The following is a 20,403-nucleotide window of genomic DNA, read 5'->3' as shown; positions in this document are numbered from 1 at the left end:
ATATATATATATATATATATATATATATATATATATATATATATATATATATATATATATATACACACACACACACACACACACACACACACACACACACAATATACACAATATAAAATACAGTATAGCATATTAATGAATGTATTAATATATTTGAATAACAGACATAACAAGCTTAAAAACAAAAAACATAACGGATGACAGCATACAATTGTCATAATGGAGAAAAAAAAGAAACATTTGGAAGGAGTGTGTGTGTGAGGAATTGTATATTAGTGTTATAAATTGAAATTATATAATAATGCAATCGCTATGATATATAATTTTACAATATAATACAGTCAAAAATATATGAAATGAAGCAACATACAATGCAATAATACAATATGCTATATTACTGGGTACGCTAATATGAAATAACAACATGTAATATAATATGGTATAATAGATTAATATAATATCATACATTCTGGACCATGAGATACAGCTGTACTGTATGATCGTCGTTCATTTGAGTGATCAGATTTTTTTTTTCATGGTTTGCATTAATGGGCGTGTCCTCACGGCTCAACAGCGCCCCCTAGAATACTTTTTTCTGACATAACTTTTGAAAGGTTTGACATAGAGAGTCGTGGGTGGTGTCATGGGACTCGGCATTGAGTCCTTGACCATAATTGGTGACAATTAGCCCAGTCCCTTTTTCTGATTGGTTGTCCCTATTTTCTGCTATAACTTTTGAATGTTTTGACATAGAGAGTCGTGGGTGGTGTCATGGGACTCTGTAATGAGTCCTTGATCTTCTTTGCCCTGAATTAGCCCCGCCCCTTCTTCTGACTGGTCGTCCCTTTTTTCTGCTATAACTTTTGAAGGGTTTGACATAGGAAGTCGTGGGTGGTGTCATTTCTGATATGCTTATGGGGGGCGGTTGACGTGAGTGCGAGGGCCCGTTCATTGCTGCTTGCAGCTTTAATTCTTCTTCTTATTGTTCTGACAAAAGGAAGGCCTTTTTGCCCCCCTAAAGGTGCCCAAAAAGTCACCAAATTTTGCATGCAAGTCAGGCCTGGCGAAAAATTTTATATTTAAGGGTTTGCATTAATGGGCGTGGTAAAATGGCTCAACAGCGCCCCCTTGAAAACTTTGTACCTCAAGCCCCACAATGCGGTTTGTCGTACATGCACGAAAATCGGTACACACCTGTATCATGGGGCAACTTAAAGAAAAGTCTCTGGGCGTCATGTCGAGAAACCGAACAGGAAGTCGGCCATTTTGAATTAATCGTGTCACTTTGGCGCAATTTATGCCATTCCTTCGGCAGTTAATACGGCCCGAACCATAACGTGCCCCCAAGTGTGTTATACATCAAAATGTGCGTCTTCATCCTGCGACAACACGCATTACTTTTCTCTTTCAAAAGCGTTACCGTGGCGACGCTAGACGCCAAAAAGCGCGCCCACCCTTCATCTGGTTGGTTCAGACCGAAAAAACTTTGCGCCTCAAGCCCCAGAATACGGTGTGACGTACATGAACGAAAATCGGTACACACCTGTATCATGTCGCAACTTAAAGAAAAGTCTCTTGGCGCCATGGCCGAAACCGAACAGGAAGTCGGCCATTTTGAACATTCTGAATTAATCACGTAATTTTGGAGCAATATATGCCATTCCTTCGAGAATTAATACGGCCCGAACCGTATCGTGAACCCAGATGTGTTATACGTACAAATGTGCGTCTCCATCCTGCGACTACACGCATTACTTTTCTCTTTCAAAAGTGTTACCGTGGCGACGCTAGACGCCAAAAAGCGTGCCCCCCCTTCATCTGATTGGTCCATATTTGATAGTTCCCCAAAAGGCACCAAAATTGGCATGCAAGCCAGGCCTGGCGATAAATTTGATATTTCATGGTTTGCATTAATGGGCGTGGCAAAATGGCTCAACAGCGCCCCCCGGAAAACTTTGTGCCTCAAGCCCTACAATACGGTTTGACGTACATGCACGAAAATCGCTACACACCTGTATCATGGCACATCTTAAAGAAAAGTTTCTTGGAGCCATGGCCGAAACCGAACAGGAAGTCGGCCATTTTGAAATCTGATTGGTCCATATTTGATAGTTCTCCAAAAGTCACCAAATTTGGCATGCAAGACAGACTTGGCGATACATTTGATATTTCATGGTTTGCATTAATGGGCGTGGCCTAACGGCTCAACAGCGCCCCCTAGAATACTTTTCTCTGCCATAACTTTTGAATGGTTTGACATAGGAAGTTGTGGGTGGTGTCATGGGACTCTGTATGGAGTCTTTGAGCTTCGTTGGCCTTAATTAGCCCCGCCCCTTCTTCTGATTGGTTGTCCCGATTTTCTGCTATAACTTTTGAATGGTTTGACATAGAGAGTCGTGGGTGGTGTCATCAGATTCTGTATGGAGTCCTTGAGCTTCGTTGGCCTTAATTAGCCCCGCCCCTTCTTCTGATTGGTTGTCCCGATTTTCTGCTATAACTTTGGAATGGTTTGACATAGAGAGTCGTGTCTGTTGTCATCAGATTCTTTATGGAGTCCTTGACCTTCATTGGCCTGAATTAGCCCCGCCCCTTCTTCTGATTGGTTGTCCCTTTTTTCTGCTATAACTTTTTAATGGTTTGACATAGGAAGTCGTGGGTGGTGTCATGGGACTCTGTAATGAGTTCTTAAGCTTCATTGGCCTGAATTAGCCCCGCCCCTTCTTCTGATTGGTTGTCCCTTTTTTCTGCTATAACTTTTGAATGGTTTGACATAGGAAGTCGTGGGTGGTGTCATTTCTGATATGCTTATGGGGGGCGGTGGCCGTGAGTGCGAGGGCCCGTTCATCGCTGCTTGCAGCTTTAATTATACTTAATATTATACTTATGACATATACGTACATATACGTATCACTTAGCAACCAAACACCGCTGCATTGCATTGTGGGAAGTTTCTGCTCGGCTAGTGTCCATCAATCCACACTAAAAAAATTCTCCGGAATGAGTATGGATAGAGCACACTATTGAGTACGTTCTAATATTTCGGACGCACTAAAAAATCTCACATACTCATTTTGCATACTCATTAGGGTGGAAGTATGCGATTTCGGATGCAGCCTGAGTAGATCATTCTGGTTTTCTTCTAAAGCATGCAGTAAACACAAATGGCTAAAGCTAGCGCAAAGCTAAAGTCTCTCCAAATGCATGACTACTATGCCCCAGAGAACATGGACACAAATGCCAAAGGCACAAAAAACACCCAAACATCTCCTTGCAAGCTGCCAGATCCTCAGAAAAAACAAAAAGGAAACGAGGCTACCACAACTACTGAAGTCCTTACCGACGACCCCTTGAATGATGCTATCTTAGACGCTATCGATATCCTCCGCGACATGATGGAGGAGCTCAAGACGGAGCTAAAATAAAACACACTGACCACTGCTAACATCGCAAAAGCGGTCGAGTTTAACTCGGCCGAAATCAAAGACTGCAAGGATAAAAACAAAGAGCTGGAGGTAGAAATAAAACATGGCACTTCAAGGTCAGCAGGAGTCGCCATCCTCCTAAAAAACTTCAGAGGTCTGGTTATCTCCCACAAGGCAGATGAAAATGGTCACTGGTTGATTCTTATCATAAACATATTCAACAAAAGATTTGGTCGTGCACGGGTTGTTGTTGTTGAAAATGCTTTTGGCAGACTGAAGGAGAGGTGGCGTTGCCTCCTGAAAAGGAATGATGCTGATATCCAGCTAATCAAAACTATGGTGCTGGCATGTTGTGGTCTCCATAACCTGTGTGACACACATTTGCACACAGTGCTGATGCTGACTCCAAAAAGGTGTCCAATGCTCTGATACTCGAGCCAGTGGCAAGCTTCCAGAGTGCAAAATCTTATTTTAGTCATACTCCTTGTCCTTTCATTCAGACCCACAAAACTTTCAGGCCTGGCGCTGGTAGGAGCTTCCTGCAGCAGTATCGACAGGGGTTAATTTGTGCCGGATCCTGCCGGAACAGGATCCGGTACCTCTCGATTTTGGCCTCCCTGTGTTCCGGGACTTATTTGGGCAGATCCGGCACCTCTAGTATATATATAAAACAATAATAATATAAAAAAGTGTAACTTTTTAAATAACTGCGTTATTTTGGGGTTGATGCAGCCGCGTCTCTCTGCCTGCAGTCACTGCACTGTGTCCAGCAATGTCCCGCCCACAGCACCATCTGATTGGTTACACACAGAGACAGGCACGGGAAACAGCCAATCAGCGGTGAAGGCTGTGCCTGCTCTGTGCTCACACAAACGGAGGGGAGAATAGGTTTAGCCGGGTAGAGAAGCTCCGGAGAGGATATCTATGTTTCCAAGGTAAGTTAAGGCAGCAGACACCCTATTATTGTTATTCTAGCTTTCCAAAGTGCACCAGATTCCTCTCCTGCTATCCACTGACCAATCAAATGTAAATACGGAAAGCAAAGCTCTCCTGTGAAGCCACTCCCACTCATCTTTCCTAATAAAAGTTGAACACCATCACCTGATCTACATTACAGGTTAATATCAACATCAGCCGATCTCATAGAGACATGGACTATTATTTGGAAAAAATATGTAAGTATAGGCTATATGATATTTTCTTTGATACTGTTGAGTGATACTTCAACTATATCAGCTTTGGGGAAATATGTATAAATGTCTTATTCTCGCGTCATTAACAGGCAAGGCTGTCGTTGTCGTGGGAGGTAGGGCATCATGTGAAACATGATACATCATAACACACTGCATCCCGTATACGAACAATCAAATTCTCAGAGTTTAGAGTATAGTTTAGGTCTGCAAATTTTACCTCGGCTCTGTTCTTGTGCAGGAGGTGTGGCTCTGACTCCTGCTACTCTGGCTTTTCTGGCTTGGCTGGGTTTCACCTCCACCGGGATAGTAGCCGGGTCTTATGCTGCCCAAATGATGGCGGCGTACGCTATCGCTAATGGAGGAGGGGTTGCAGCTGGTGGTCTGGTAGCAACCTTGCAGTCAATTGGTAAACTTCAATGTTTAGTTTTCATATTTTATCACAATGTTAATCTGTTTACATTCTGTCAATGAAAAACAAGAATATTCAAATATTTTAGAAAAGTATTTAAAGTTGGCTGGCTGATCAAATCTCTCTGCAGGTATGGCCGGTTTCTCAGGGTTAGGCACTGGGACGTTGACAGGTGCTGGAGGTTCACTGGGATGGATGCTATCAGCTCTTTGTAACCGGACTGCAACTCCGTAATTCATGATTAGCAGCATTGATATGCACCATAATATATCTTCTTCCGACTAACTACAGTTACTGTTTTTATCCTTTGACAAATGATTTCATGATTACTACACACTCAGTATAAAGTATGATATAGGGATTCAAATATGAATACATGACACATCTAAAATCACTGATATTACTATTTTTTCTATCCTAGTATCTTAATAAAATGACTTGTGCAGGTGTCAATTTATTGTTCTAAAGACAAACACGCACGTATATATATATATATATATATATATATATATATATATATATATATATATATATATAAACAGATAATAAATTTATTGTGTATTGTTTATTGTGTCAATTTATTGTTTTAAAGACAAACACGCATACATATATATATATATATATATATATATATATATATATATATATATATATATATATATATATATATATATATATATATATATATGTGTGTGTGGGTGTATGAAGCAAAAATAAAATACATGCAACATGAAATAATGTTTTTTGTGTCTTTAATATTTCAATTTAATTATTACATTTTAAGTTAAAAGCTGCAGAGGGTTTCAGAAAATGAAAACACTAATGGATAATGTTGTGATCGAATTCATCACGCCGGGTTCTTTAATTGAGCTGGAAAAGGTAAATAAAGACACAAAACTGGAATACAATTAAAGATATTACCTCTGCAGAGGGAGACCTGCAGGACAGCTCTCCGCAGCCATCCTAACAGATCTGCCCGCCCTGCGTGTGTGAGGGTTATTTATTACTTTTAAAGAAACGGGGGGTGGCAAGTGTATAGCTGGGCCTTATCTCGTGCCTGGTACAGCATGGTGAGAAGTCCGAGGAATGCACCTCAGTTTCACACAGAGAAACATTTAGTTAACAACACATGGAGTTTATATATGTTCAGTTTCGTTATGATTATTTAGTTTTAACACATACACAGATTCGATTAGTGAGCACATGCAGTTTACATATTCAGTTTGATTTTAAATTATTCTTTATAATCATAATATTCCCCCTTTTGATCTCTAATCAGAGATCACCCTATGTATCTTCTTTCTTCTTTATTGTTCCTCTTCAGGAGTCAGAGGTCGACTATTCTGATCACCCGGTGGACCCTGCTCAGGGGATTATTCTGCCCCTTTCTTGAGAGCTAAGGTCTTTTATAAACGCTGCTGATCCAGCCGGATCTGGGGTCCTAATCTTCGTGGGGGGGGTCCGGTGTTGCCCACTGCGATCGTTGACACCACGTGTCACCTTTCCTGTGGAGTCGGATGACGTGGGAGGTCCGTTCTGGGTCCTGTCCACCTTGGATCCGACCACTGTCTCTTGATGACTCACAGGGGAACCCATTCTGTCTGTGAGGTCCGTGTCTGTCCGTCCGTCTCTGACCTGTTTGGGAGTAAGCAGATACCAAACCTTGCAGTTCGGAGAAGTGAGCTTTCTGACCAAATTGTTATTCGTCAGTCTCCTTCAAGTAGGGCGCATTCTGCGGCTTTAGAAAAAATCGTCAAGTCTGTAGTTCGTACGGGTCAGTCCGTGGCCCGCGTTCACCCATGTCATTTTGGTCTGTGCACAGATTTTTGCCAATTTAGTCTACATATTCACATGTCCCATCCAGCGTTTCCCAAACGCCTTCCTGATGTCAACCACTACACAATACTCAACTCCAGATGATTCAATACATTATCCTACAATTTCATACAGATAGGTGTGGAGCAATAATTGCTTATTTATGAACTTTACTGATTTCTTTCCCTTTGGGCACTGTATGTACACCCACTTCAACAATCCAGACATGCAAATTACTCTGTTAAATCCTTTACGCGTTCAGGGGATACTCAGGATTGTCCACACGATTAACATTTCCTTTATGAAAAAGTGACATTTCTACGTAACAAAAAGTAAAAATAATTCACTCACATGAAACTACGGCATATTTGCCCCAAAATACTGGTTGATGATCAAATGAATTATTACAATAACTGAAAAACATATTCCTTCTTTTAAGCTCCTCCGTAGTTCACTGTTGAATGTTACATAAAGACATATCTTCGTACAGAATAAAGTTGAAAATGATCTGCCTCAGGGGCTAAACACTGACATGTTTTCCTGGAATGCTCAATGAAACAACCTTTCTTGTATCACATAACAAATTCAAAATCTCCTTAACAATGAGCTTTCTAAGGTGGATATTTGGATCAAAAATGAACAACACCTTAATATTAAGAAAACAAATTATATATCATTCAGTTTCAATAAAGAAACAAAAGAATACGGAAAATCTGGCCTTTCAGATCAAAATAAATGATAAAGAAATAAAGAAAGTAAACTCTACAAAGTTCCTTGGAGTCCTCATTGATGACTGTCTAAACTCTAATCGTCATATAGATCACTTTTGCAAAACTAAATATCTAAGAATCTAAAAAATGTCGGTCTCCTTTTCAAAGCGAGACACCTGCTTCCACGCTCTGCTCTTCTTATTCTTTATAATCCTTTGTTTGGACAACATCTAAATTCCTGTACTATTATTTACTGTAATACTTATCCCAGCTATCTAAAAAATTTTACCTTTTACAAAAAAGAAAAATTACTCGTGCCATCTCCTGGACTGAATTTAATTCACCTAATCACCATTTGTTTGCCATTCTGGTATTCTTTACCTTAAAGAATATAACTACTCCCATAATGCTTGTACAATATATCAGGTGGTCTCAGGTTACATCTACTCATTCCAATCTCCGTTTCCCATCTCCAGGCCACTTACTATTTATATTTCTTATTAAGAGCTGTCTTTACCATGTCTACCTCTATACTGTTACACCTTTCACTTTTTTAATCGTATATATTTTAATACGTGCCACACTTTTATCTACCGTACATTTGTTATTTACTGTTGCTACTTTCAAATCTGAGTGGAAAGCGAAATAACCGGAGTCAAATTCCTTGGGCAATGTTCAAACTTGACTAATAAATCTGATTCTGATTCAGATTCTAATTCCTTCAATCCTTCTAGCATCTACTGTTACCCATGTTTCGTCTTCCTCGTTTACTATTGCATATGCTAATTGTAACCCTTCGTTCCAGTATCTAAAACAGTATCCGTCTACAAACAAATTAATCGCTTTGTCAAGTGGTGTTTTCACTAAGTCTTCCCTGACTTTATCGTCACGAACGATTCTTTGCATGCTCTTGTGTGGTTTTCCCCCTATGATATCCTTCGTGTGTGTACGAAATATTTGATGCTTCATTTTCTTAATTTCTTTTGATTAATTTCGTTTTGATTCATTTCGCCATTTTGATTAATTTCTTTTAACTGTTACATGCTGTATACATGTAGGGTCGTGTTTACACGTCATATATAATTACCAACCTTACTCCCCCTTTCTGAAACAGGATCACTTGTTGATGATCCTGTTACAGAAAAGATCCAAATCCTAACGCCTAGTTGTTTCACCATGTCTTACAACTATTGGGTGGTGATTATAATTTTGCTTTGGAGGCATTAAATCCTTAGCCTGATGGCCTAGACGCAAAGCCAATGATACATGAGGGCAAAGCCTCATCCGTCAGTTCATACCACCTTAGTCGTCTATAATGTGAGTGCAAGGCATCATGTTACCATTAGGTGTATCGTAAAATAATGTGATATGTAAAGGATTGGGGGAACCAGCGTAAGGACACCAGGTGTCGACTCAGGGGCGCCACTGTTGATAGACCGTATATCGGGCCAGGAGTAGCCAGTGTTTCTGGTTCAAACAAAGTCCAACATACTGTACTGCTGCAGCCAGACCTGGCTGAGGAGATAACATGCAATGTCCACTCAGATGGTTGATTGACTCCGTGTCCCCCGTCCAGAAAGGTCAGCGTCAAACCATCGACACCACACTGAATCATCACCCCCAACATGATCAGTTGGTCTGTCCCCATCAGGTCACAAGGAGCTTGCGGTGATACGAGAAAAAAAATGTCTCAGGGTTTGCGCCCCACCCTCATCCTGAGGGGGCATGCGAATGGTAAAGTCTGTTTTTTCTCCGAAGCAGCCAGTCCCCTGGTGTCTCTTTGTGGGGCGTGTCTCTCCTGGGTCTCTATGGCAACCCCCTCGTCCACCCCCGGGCCTCCCCCTTTTGTCCACCCATCCTTCTGTATGCGTATTGGTAATGTGGGGGTTGGGTGCTCAAGGTGGTTCATAAAATTTGTGTGTGTTTAATGCCTGATTCTACTACCAGTGCCTTTTGGCCTGACCTCACCCCACTGACCCTGCGCCTGGCACTCCGAAAGTTTCCCCTCTTTTTTTTTGTTTCTGTTTCACCCGACATGTTTACGACATGGTTTTAGTGGAGAAAGGGAGTCCTTTTGCTTTTTACGACTGGTCTGTCCGTACCCCTACATTCCTTCGTTATCTTTTTCGACCCCCTTGTCTTATCCTAGTGGCTTTTCAGTTTTCACTCCTTTAAATTCCCTAGTAAACTTTTTTCGCGTCCTTAGGCTTCTTTCTCGTTCATATTAATCCAAATTTATTTAAAAGTCCTTGGTTCACTAATGGAGGACTAACTAATGCTTGTCAAAAGAAAATAATCTTATAAAATCTACCAAAATATACTAACAGATATAATAAGACCTAACAAAAAACTATATTATACAAAGTTATTACATGAAAATAAACGTAATATAAACGGAACTTGGGGTATCCTGAACAACCTACTGGTAATTAAACAAGGATAATGGTGTAAATCAGAACATAAAGCCAACTAGAAGGCCTACTCATATATATTTTCCTCTCTCAGCAACAGATACAGTAAACAGAAAGTGACAAACCCTATTGAAAAATGTAAAAGTAAATTATCCACTGACTGTCCTAATATTAATAACCATAGAAAAATCCTAAATAACATTGTAAAACCTCTAACCCATATCTGTAATTTATCATTTCGATCTGGTCCTTTTCCTAAATAAAATAAAGATTGCAAAAGCACTTCCACTTCCCAAAAATTAGAGTAACCTCAACTATACAAATTACAGACAGAATTACATCATCCCACTATCACAGGTTCCAAAATCTGTATTCATCAACACTTTATATCAACTAAGACATTAATATTCTTATGCCCTCACTTGAAACTTAAGGAATATGAGCCTCCCCTAACCAATTCACCATATTTCGCTGAGGGGGGGTGCTCCACACAGTTGTACACAGACAAACGTTCTTAACCTAAACAAACAAACTCCCAAAAAGTCCTCTCTCGAAGTTCATATATGTTTTATCAAATAAAAAAGTATTCTTTATTAGACACAGAATGCATCCTTTAAAGAAGCTCATTGTTAATGTTATCTTAAAAAATGTCAACAGAGAAGCTGAAGCTCATGTATTTTTAACAGATAAAAAGTCTCCTTTATAGACACAGAATGTATCATTTAAAGAAGCTCATTGTTCATATTATTTTAACCAAGTCAACAGAGAGAGGCTCATATGAATTTAAACCTTTTACTTCTTAACATTTTATCTTATAATATCCAAATATATTCTAAAATCCGTCACCTATTCAACCCCTAAATAAGATTATTATCAACATAATCTCTAGCTTTTTAAAGCATTACTTGGTCTGGTCCCTGCTAAAAAGGCCCAACCAACCCCTCCCCTTTTTCAGAGGAGGAGAGGAGTGGACTTTTACGACCATGTCATCTGAACCTGCAACTTCCAAAATCCCTCTTTTACCTTTCCTGTCTTTAACCAATTTCCGATTTTAAAGCCAACTACGAAGTCAATTAAATCATACTTTTCTTTCTCTTAAAATGACAGAATATATTTCAACTGTTCACAAAATGTCATGAACATAACGTACAATGCACAAAGGCACACACACACACACACACACACACACTAGGGCTGCACTATTCTGGACAAAATGAGAATCACGATTTTTTTGCTTAGAATTGAGATCACGATTCTCTCACGATTTTTTTCCAATATAAAATTTATTGCACTTATTACTTTAACTTTGCAACAGCTGAACAAAAATATAATAACAATAAACATCTCTTGTCTTCTTTACACAAACCTTTGAATAATTTAAACAATAATAACAATTTTTAACAATATTTGTTCCTCCCTGAGTTGAACACCCTTTCAGAAAGGGGACTTGTAACAGATCCTGTAGTTCTGAGGCAACAAATTATTCCTCTGGCTGGGATGAACCCCCCATTGCCTTTTGCTGCTATTAAGAAGCTGCCGATACAAAAGGTAAACGTTACAAAAAATATGATGGTGCCTGATAAAAGACTGGCATCAACTTTGTAACAGCTGACATTGAACATAAAAACAATAAACATCTCTCTTGTCTTTAAATAATTTAAACAATAATAACAATTTAACAATATTTGTTCCTCCCTGAGTTGAATACCCTTTCAGAAAGGGGACTTGTAACAGATCCTGTAGTTCTGAGGCAACAAATTATTCCTCTGGCTGCTTTTTGCTGTAACAGCTGACATTGAACATAAAAACAATAAACATCTCTCTTGTCTTTAAATAATTTTAACAATAACAATTTTAACAATATTTATGTGCAATATGTGTCAGGTGATGAGAAAGGTAGATGTTTCTCCAAATGTAATCCACAATCATTAACAAAATATAACAAACATGACAACATGATAGTTGACCATGACAGGACTACAACAACCTAGAACATAGGCCTAGTCCTTTTTTTATGCAGCCATCTTTAAAAAAAAAAAAAAAAAAAAAAGATTTTTTTTTTTAAGTCGTCGTCATTTGGAAATGAGATTGCGTTCAAGCATGAATCTAGATCGCGATTTTTTAACGATTAATCGTGCAGCCCTAACACACACACACATACACCCTATCTCTGTCTCTCACTCTCTCTCTCTCTCTCTCTCTCTCTCTCTCTCTCTCTCTCTCTCTCTCTCTCACACACACACACATCTACGCATACACACCCCAGCACACACACATACACACATACACACACCAGCACACACACATAATCACAGCCCGTCACCTAATCAAGGCCAGCAGCCACTGCTTAATTTTACATTTCTGTTTTTCAGGCTCATGTCAACTAAGGTCTTATAATATCTTCACAAATTTTAAAACCTCTCATTTTAAAACCTCTCTACAGTTTCCAAAATCCTATTCCATCCTCAATGCATACCATCAACTTTTTTTTTAAGTTTCTTTGGCAGCTCTTAGAATTCTGAGGTGCCAAATCTCAAGGCCTCTAACCTAGCAAAAAATCCATGCGCCCGTCGACGTCATGGTTGGAGTCCCCCGACTCTTGACTTTAGAATGTCTACGGTAACAGGGTTCTTCAATAACCCTGTCCCTCAAAAGGGCCTCAAACCCCGACATTCCGGGACTTAAACCCTTAACAAATATTCCTCTATGGGCCTCAAACCCTTTCTATGTAAAACACACCTTTTGTACACTTAATTTCTATATATTTCCTCTTTATTTCTATTCCAGCCTTGTCCTTTCTTCATTAAATTTAGCAGTTGTCATTCCTTAAATTTAGCAGTTATTAAATTCAGCAGCTGGGTGTTTACTTAAATTTAGCAGTTATTAATTCAGCAGCTGTCATTCCTTAAATTTAGCAGTTATTAAAATCAGCAGCTGGGTGTTTACTTAAGACTTTGGACACGGTCTTGATTTGAGTGTTTTCCAATGCAGATAAACGGTCTGCTTACCCTGAATTTGCCGCGGGCCGTGTCCTCGCCTTTTTCGCAACCAGCTGTTTTTCATAATTACCTGTTTTCCTGTTTCTCAATCCCGGACGAGCCCCCAAATTGTTGTGATCGAATTCATCACGCCGGGTTCTTTAATTGAGCTGGAAAAGGTAAATAAAGACACAAAACTGGAATACAATTAAAGATATTACCTCTGCAGAGGGAGACCTGCAGGACAGCTCTCCGCAGCCATCCTAACAGATCTGCCCGCCCTGCGTGTGTGAGGGTTATTTATTACTTTTAAAGAAACGGGGGGTGGCCTCAAGTGTATAGCTGGGCCTTATCTCGTGCCTGATACAGCATGGTGAGAAGTCCGAGGAATGCATCTCAGTTTCACACAGAGAAACATTTAGTTAACAACACATGGAGTTTATATATGTTCAGTTTCGTTATGATTATTTAGTTTTAACACATACACAGATTCGATTAGTGAGCACATGCAGTTTACATATTCAGTTTGATTTTAAATTATTCTTTATAATCATAATAATAATCAGGAATTAAAAATCGTTTTCTACAACGCTGATATTTTTAATGATTCATGTAAAGTGCAATAGTGTCAAAGACAATGTTTCCTTGCTATGATGAGATCAGCAGATAATGATATAAACCCTAAGCTTCAGCTCTTCCTATTCAACATCCTACTGAGGAGGATGAAGGGAGTGGCTGACAATAGCTTTCGTTTCTCGGGAAATGATGGTAGCTGCCACATCTGATCAGTGGAGGGCAGTAGAGTAGCCCTGGTCCGCAATCCTCTGGCTAAGTTTTGTTTCTCAGGAAACGACCCTATAAAGGCTCAGTCTCAGCTCCAGACTCTCATTCTTGGAGGAGAGGAACCATGGGACTTTGTAAGTACGGCTGAGCTGCTGTCAGCATGACTGCAGTCATATTCAGCTGACCTGCATCCTCTACAATTATGCATTTAGAAAATGCTTGATCATGCCAGCTGAACTGCATTTAGATGACGCTTCTTTTTTTTATTATTGTATTTTCAGTGACATGCATTGGCATGGTTGTGGGAGCAGGTAAGAACACTACAGAAAAGCTCTGACTTACTTGTTTTTTTCGTTTCGTTTCGTTTTCCATTTTCATTTTACTAATGGAAAACGTCTACATTTGTTAACTTTTTCTTTTCTTTAAAACATTTCCACATCGTTTTATTTTTAATAGGAGGAGCAGTAGCCAGTGCTCCTTTTGTGCTGGGGGCTGTAGGGTTCACTTCAGTTGGGATAGCAGCTGGATCCTATGCCGCAAGTATGATGTCGGCTGCAGCTATAGCCAATGGAGGAGGAGTGGCAGCAGGGAGTCTGGTGGCTCTTCTGCAGGCAGCAGGTAAAAACAGGAAATATATTGTGTGTATGTGTGTATGTGTGTATATGTATGTATGTATGTATATATATATATATGTATATATATGTCTGTGTGTGTGTATATATCTTGTACACAGCAGGATTTTTAAGTGCGCACCATATCTATCCATCTTGTGTGTGTCAGACTTTTATCTTATGTGCACATGAGTAAATAAATGTCACCAGTCAGAGATACAGGGCCCTGTACTTTGGAGATAGCTTAGATAAGCACCTTTGATACAGAAAAATACCACTTTTGCAGGGTGATTTGTAAACAGTCCCCTTTAAATAGCATGTTAACTTGCAGTGAATTATCAAGAGATCTTGTAGTGTCAGAATAGTTGAGTGCATATCAAAAGGGACCAGTTGGCTGGAGCTTGTGGCACACTTAAGAGCATTGTTGAAGAATAATATAAAATCAAGTCGTCTCTACAGGTGGGTAGGAAGCTGGAACTACTTCCAAGGTGTTGTCTCTGCAGGTGGTAGGAAGCTGACATTCAGGTCGACCACGGTGCTGTCACAATGCCTCATCAATTCACTTTTTTTTTTTTTTTTTTGAGTTACAGTGGAGTACATCATTTTAGTAGTAGTTTGAGTGATACATATTTTGCAAGTGAACCTTAGACATGTGATCAGAAGAGTCCAAACCCAAGCAAAGCAAATTCAAAAATTAAGTAACCAACGTGTCCTAACTGTTCTTTAAACCAATCAAACAAACTAGTTGTGACAGGTGTATGTAATGTTTTGGCAATATCTTTCAAGTGATCCGTTATTTCTTGGACGGTGGCATTACGGTCAGGTATAAATGTACAACATTCAGTTTTAATGACAGCACAAGTTCCCCCTTGAGAGACTAGTAAGTAGTCCAATGCAGCATGATTTTGTAAGGCCATCATCCTTACAGCAGTCATTTCTTGTGAGAGCATAGACATGCCTTTTGCAGTGGTGTTTGCTAAATCTAGACTGCATGGGAAATCTCTTATCTGGTCCAAAGCTGCCATGACTCCGTAATTTGGAACGAGGGCACCTAAAAATCTTGTCCATGGCGTTTGTGTGTGTGTGTGTGTGTGTGTGTGTGTGTGTGTGTGTGTGTGTGTGTGTGTGTGTGTGTGTGTGTGTGTGTGTGTGTGTGTGTGTGTGTGTGTGTGTGTGTGTGTGTGTAAAATTCTCTTTTAACGATGCAAACTTTCGGTGGTACAGTAACGATTCTCATGGCTGGTACCACATGGCCCGGACCACATATTCCAGACCAACCTTTTGGTAGGTATTCATAAGCCTTCATGCCACAAATCCAGTTGTGGCAGAGTGGAGGAGCTGCAGCCACTCAGGCTAACGGGACACAGGTGTGTCCCATCAGCCTCTCCACCCTGGCAGCCTTGATAAGGAGGACTGGGAGACTGCAGCTGGGGTCAGTCAGATGGAGAAGCTGCTGCTGAGGTGCTGCTGGCGTGAGGTGCTTGTGCACTGGGTGATTTGAGTTAATAAAAAGGGTTCTTCACAAAGCTCCGTGTCTCTCCATCCTGTCGGTCGGGCCCCCGTGGCACTCACCGTGCTACACTGGCGCCCAACGTGGGGCCCGACGGGATGGAGAAGGGAGGCACGGAGCGGGCCCTGGAGGCGCTCGCCAATGCCATGGCGGACCTGGCAGCCGTGCTTCAGAGCCAGGGGGAGCGGCAGCTTGCGGCACTAGAAGTGCTGGTGGCCACGGAGCGACCCACCCCTGCGCCACGCTCAAGGTTCGCCACAGCAGCGCGGGAGGAGCTGGCGGCGCCGCAGCTGAGAGGCCGGGAGGCAGAAGCTGCGGGCCGCCAAGCGACGGCTCCCGAGGTGGCGGGACCCACGGAGGGGCCCACCCCTGCACCACGCCTGAGGTTCGCCGCGGCAGCGCTGGCGGCGCAGCAGCCCACAGGCCGGGAGGCAGAGGCTGCTGGTCGCCAGGCGACGGCTACTGAAACGGTGGTGGCTGCGGAGGAGGCGGCGGCGCTAGCGACGGCGGGACCCGCGGAGACGGAGGCGGACCCGCGGCCAGAGCAGGGCTGCGTGACGGAGGAGGCGGTCCTGGACACACCAGCTCGAGACCAGGGCTGCGCCGTGGAGGAGCCGGTCCTGGAGGCGGACCAGCGGCCAGCGCGGGTCCTGGATGCACCGTCTGACGCGAGGCCACCATGGGCCCGGTACCGAGAGCGGCTTTCTCGGCGGTCGGCCCGTCGCCGAGGACGGCCGCCCAACCGTTCCCGCTGGTCGGCCCGTCGCCGAGGACGGCCGCCCGACCGTTCCCGCTGGTCGGCCCGTCGCCGAGGGCGACCTCCCGACGAAGCTCGGCGGCCGTCTGAACCAGGAAGGCCTGGGGGCGCGGACAGCTTCCTCTCCCGCTCCGCGGTGGGGGGGGGGGGGGGGGGGGGGGGGAGTAGGCTCGGCCGGATGGACCCCGGCGCGAGTTTGGCGTTGGGGGTGTGTGGCAGAGTGGAGGAGCTGCAGCCACTCAGGCTAACGGGACACAGGTGTGTCCCATCAGCCTCTCCACCCTGGCAGCCTTGATAAGGAGGACTGGGAGACTGCAGCTGGGGTCAGTCAGATGGAGAAGCTGCTGCTGAGGTGCTGCTGGCGTGAGGTGCTTGTGCACTGGGTGATTTGAGTTAATAAAAAGGGTTCTTCACAAAGCTCCGTGTCTCTCCATCCTGTCGGTCGGGCCCCCGTGGCACTCACCGTGCTACACCAGTAAACACCTTTTGGTAGAGGTATGGAACAGTGATTAACCATTGTAGCAAGGTAGCTATAATCCTCAATGGAATCGACAGTGGATTTTGGCTTGTTTTAGGCTTAACAAACGGTTCTTCAGAAGGAGAGTCTGTGGAGTCACATTTCGATGTCACAGTATAATTGTCTCGTTTGTGACAGGTGCAGTGCTCATAAGAGGAATTGAAGTTCAAAATGTAACAGCTGTCACATGAAGTAATAGGTCTTGTTTGTGGTATTTGTAGTAAAAGGCTTATAGATACTATAGTTGGCTCAGAGACAGATTTCAATGTGCTTACATGATGGATTACCATAGGCAGGATAAGATTACGTAGGTTGGGACACTTTGATTTGGCTCACCACAATGGGAGCCGTTCCCATTTTCTTTGTTTGAGAAGTGTGATGTGTGGTCTTTGTTGTTGTGTGAATCATCAATTGGCTGGTTCTTCTGCCCGTCCTCTTGCGTTCAACCTGTGTAGGAAACACTTGGGCAAGTATTAGTATTTTCATACATTTCAGATTCTTTTTTTTTTGTTTTATCCAACCCTACCCTTTGTTAAGGGCACTTAGCAAATATATATTTTGCATGTACCCTGGAGGAAATCCATCAATCTGATCTTGTGACAGACCACAATTTTCTTTTGCTGTCAACATTATTTTAGCATAAAGCTTCCTGGGATTATCAATATTTCCTTGTTTAAGTTTTGTGAGAGGAGTAAAGTCAACCTGTTGTACTATTTCCCTTTGAACTGTTAAGGCAATAAATACTGTAAAAAGGTCTGAGCTTGCTCTGGTGTGATTTTGGCAACAGCTGTGGGATTACAGGGAATTCTACACGCATCAAGTACTTTGCTTTTCAATCAGGTGGCAAAGTTATTTTTAACAGCTGTTTCCTCTAGCCATTTTTGTTTATTTATTTAAAATCTCTTACTATTACTTTTAGTTCTCTTTCGGCTCCAAGTTTTGTAGACAACATCTTTCCTCATTGTGATCAGTGGAGCTAATTTTACTGATTTTTCCTCTTTTTTTATAATAATCCACCCCTCTTCACTATTCTCTTGGCTTTTGTCCTCAGATCTTGGATTGTTGTAAAATCCAGTCGTCATCAGAAGTGTCATCGTCACTTGATTCTTTAATCTGTTTCACCGGATAAAGGTTTTTGATTTGATCATTTAACTGGTTCTCTAATTTCATTTTTGTCTGCGTTGTGTTTTTAAGTTCTTCCAATTCTTTCACAGGATAAATAGTTGTAGCGTGTGATTGTGGAGGAGCCAGTTAACAAGTCCAATACCATCTTTGTTTGCGTTGTGTTTTTAAATTCTTCTAGTTTAGCCATCGGCTTTTTATTTTGATCAGTAAGCGAAGCTATTTGGGATTCTGCATTATGGCGTCTACTTTCATCCCTCAAAAGTCTGAGGGAGTTGAAGTGCTTTAGTTATTTTAACCATATTTAATACTAACTAAGTAACAAATAAAACTAACAAATAAAACTATCGGTACCATAATTATTGTACATGTACTTAATAAGACCAGTCAACTCTTTCTCTGACTCTCTACTGAAAAAAAAACTTCCCAAAAACTTCCCATTTTTCTTTCTGTAAGATCCCTCCAAAAAACCTTCAATTACACTTACTTTTACCCACAAATCACTTGCTAATTCTTCCAATCATCAGTCTACTTGAGCATACAAATCATTCCTGTTGATGTAAGGAGAGCGAGTCAGATTCTTACTGAAATGAAATATACCTCCAAGTATTTGGGAGAGCAAATCATCCCCACCCCACAGTTCTTCTACATATATGTCTATTTCCACAAATATCTCAGTGTTCCAAACACTTCTTATGGACCTCAAGTCCTGCATATGCTATAAGTCCCACCGGACTATTCTCTTGGTACCCAGACCAACCATGGCACTCTGGCCATTCTCTATTTAATGTTACCCGAGATATAAACCTTTTTTAGAAGAGTGAGTCAAATTCTAAGGTAGGAGAGGCAAAGCATTCTCACAACACAATCAAATTCAAGTGTTATAAAATTGCCAGCAGTCCTTAACATCTCTACAATAACCTTCCCAATAACCCCTGCTCACAACCACACAGCGGACTTACCTAAAATTCTGGGATGACGTCAACCTTTTCTGGTACTCCAGTTCACAGACTTTCGACAACAACCCAGCAACAATAATTTAGTATTTTGTAAATGGACCCCTTACCTCTGAAAAATGTAGATAGAAGTCACTGGTGTGGCGTTGGTCTGGAAAAAGGAGTTCGCATCAAAGGTCTATTGTCATCCGGGCCACAGCACCAAATTGTTGAAGAATAATATAAAATCCAGTTCAGGAATCCACTGTGGGGTTGAGAGTTTTATTCAGTAAGCCGGCGGTGGGCAGACAAGCACAGACCGTGTCTGAAGTTGGTATGCCGACCCAGAGTGGCTCGACGACAGGACTTTTATACAGTAAATTCAAAGCACAAAAGGCAGGAATCAACAGGCCAAGTGACAGACGAAAAGCAATTCACAGTCGGATGTGATCTGTGGCCAAATGTCACCATCGGGCATTTAGCATGACTGTCACTAAGTTCCAAATCACCCCATAGGGTGCTCTAGTGATTCAAGTCTGGGTTGAAGCTACTTGGAAGGTGTCGTCTCTACAGGTGGGTAGGAAGCTGGAACTACTTCCAAGTTGCCGTCTCTGCAGGTGGTAGGAAGCTGACATTCAGGTCAACCACGGTGCTGTCACAATGCCTCATCAGCATGAATACTGTGTATGTGATTAACAAGTGAAAAAATCAAACAGAGAGCTGAGAAAACAAATGATTTACGCGTTGTTTCCCTGCAGGTATGGCTGGTCTGCCAGCTGCTGCCACTGCAGTCGTGGCAGAGGCTGGAGGGACTGTGGGTGCTCTGGTGGTTGCTGCTCTCATCTGAGACATGACCAAGATCAAGAAGGAATAACACACGTGGAAAAAATGTTACAAGTTTCTTCCAGTTGGCAGACATATAATTAGTAAAATAGATGAGTTTACAAAGCCAACTACACTTTAATATTTGGTAAGAAAATATGTTGTCAAATAAAGAATAACTTAAATAATAAAGTGGAAGTTGAAAGAAAAGTGCAAGTCTATTTGTGTGTTTCTGTCTGAAAATAAAAAAAGGGAATGTTAACTCAGTTCAAACACTCCTAGTTAAATTTACTAATGAAATAGGGGTGTGTGTGGGGGGGGGGGCTCTGATGTTTCAGTTTCCACCTTTAGCCTCCTCACAGCTCAGACAAGAGAATCCCCGACTCTGTGTCGCCATCTGCACGTTTT

At 41.7% G+C, this 20,403-nt stretch overlaps 1 protein-coding gene across 1 annotated transcript; it reads left to right on the top strand.

The window, feature by feature from the left end:
- Nucleotides 1–13,842: 13,842 nt before the first annotated feature.
- Nucleotides 13,843–20,147, top strand: LOC133462696 (interferon alpha-inducible protein 27-like protein 2A). The gene is made up of 4 exons (XM_061744078.1): nucleotides 13,843–13,855; nucleotides 14,003–14,032; nucleotides 14,178–14,339; nucleotides 19,932–20,147. Exons 1-4 carry the CDS (start codon nucleotides 13,846–13,848, stop codon nucleotides 20,018–20,020), a joined length of 291 nt encoding a protein of 96 aa, XP_061600062.1. The 5' UTR covers nucleotides 13,843–13,845; the 3' UTR covers nucleotides 20,021–20,147.
- The last annotated feature ends 256 nt before the right edge of the window (nucleotides 20,148–20,403 follow it).

This window comes from Cololabis saira, chromosome 16, assembly GCF_033807715.1.
Source record: "Cololabis saira isolate AMF1-May2022 chromosome 16, fColSai1.1, whole genome shotgun sequence".
In the NCBI taxonomy this organism is placed as follows: Eukaryota; Metazoa; Chordata; class Actinopteri; order Beloniformes; family Belonidae; genus Cololabis; species Cololabis saira.
Note: the sequence above shows the minus strand (reverse complement) of the source record. Positions and strands in the feature narration are given on the sequence as shown.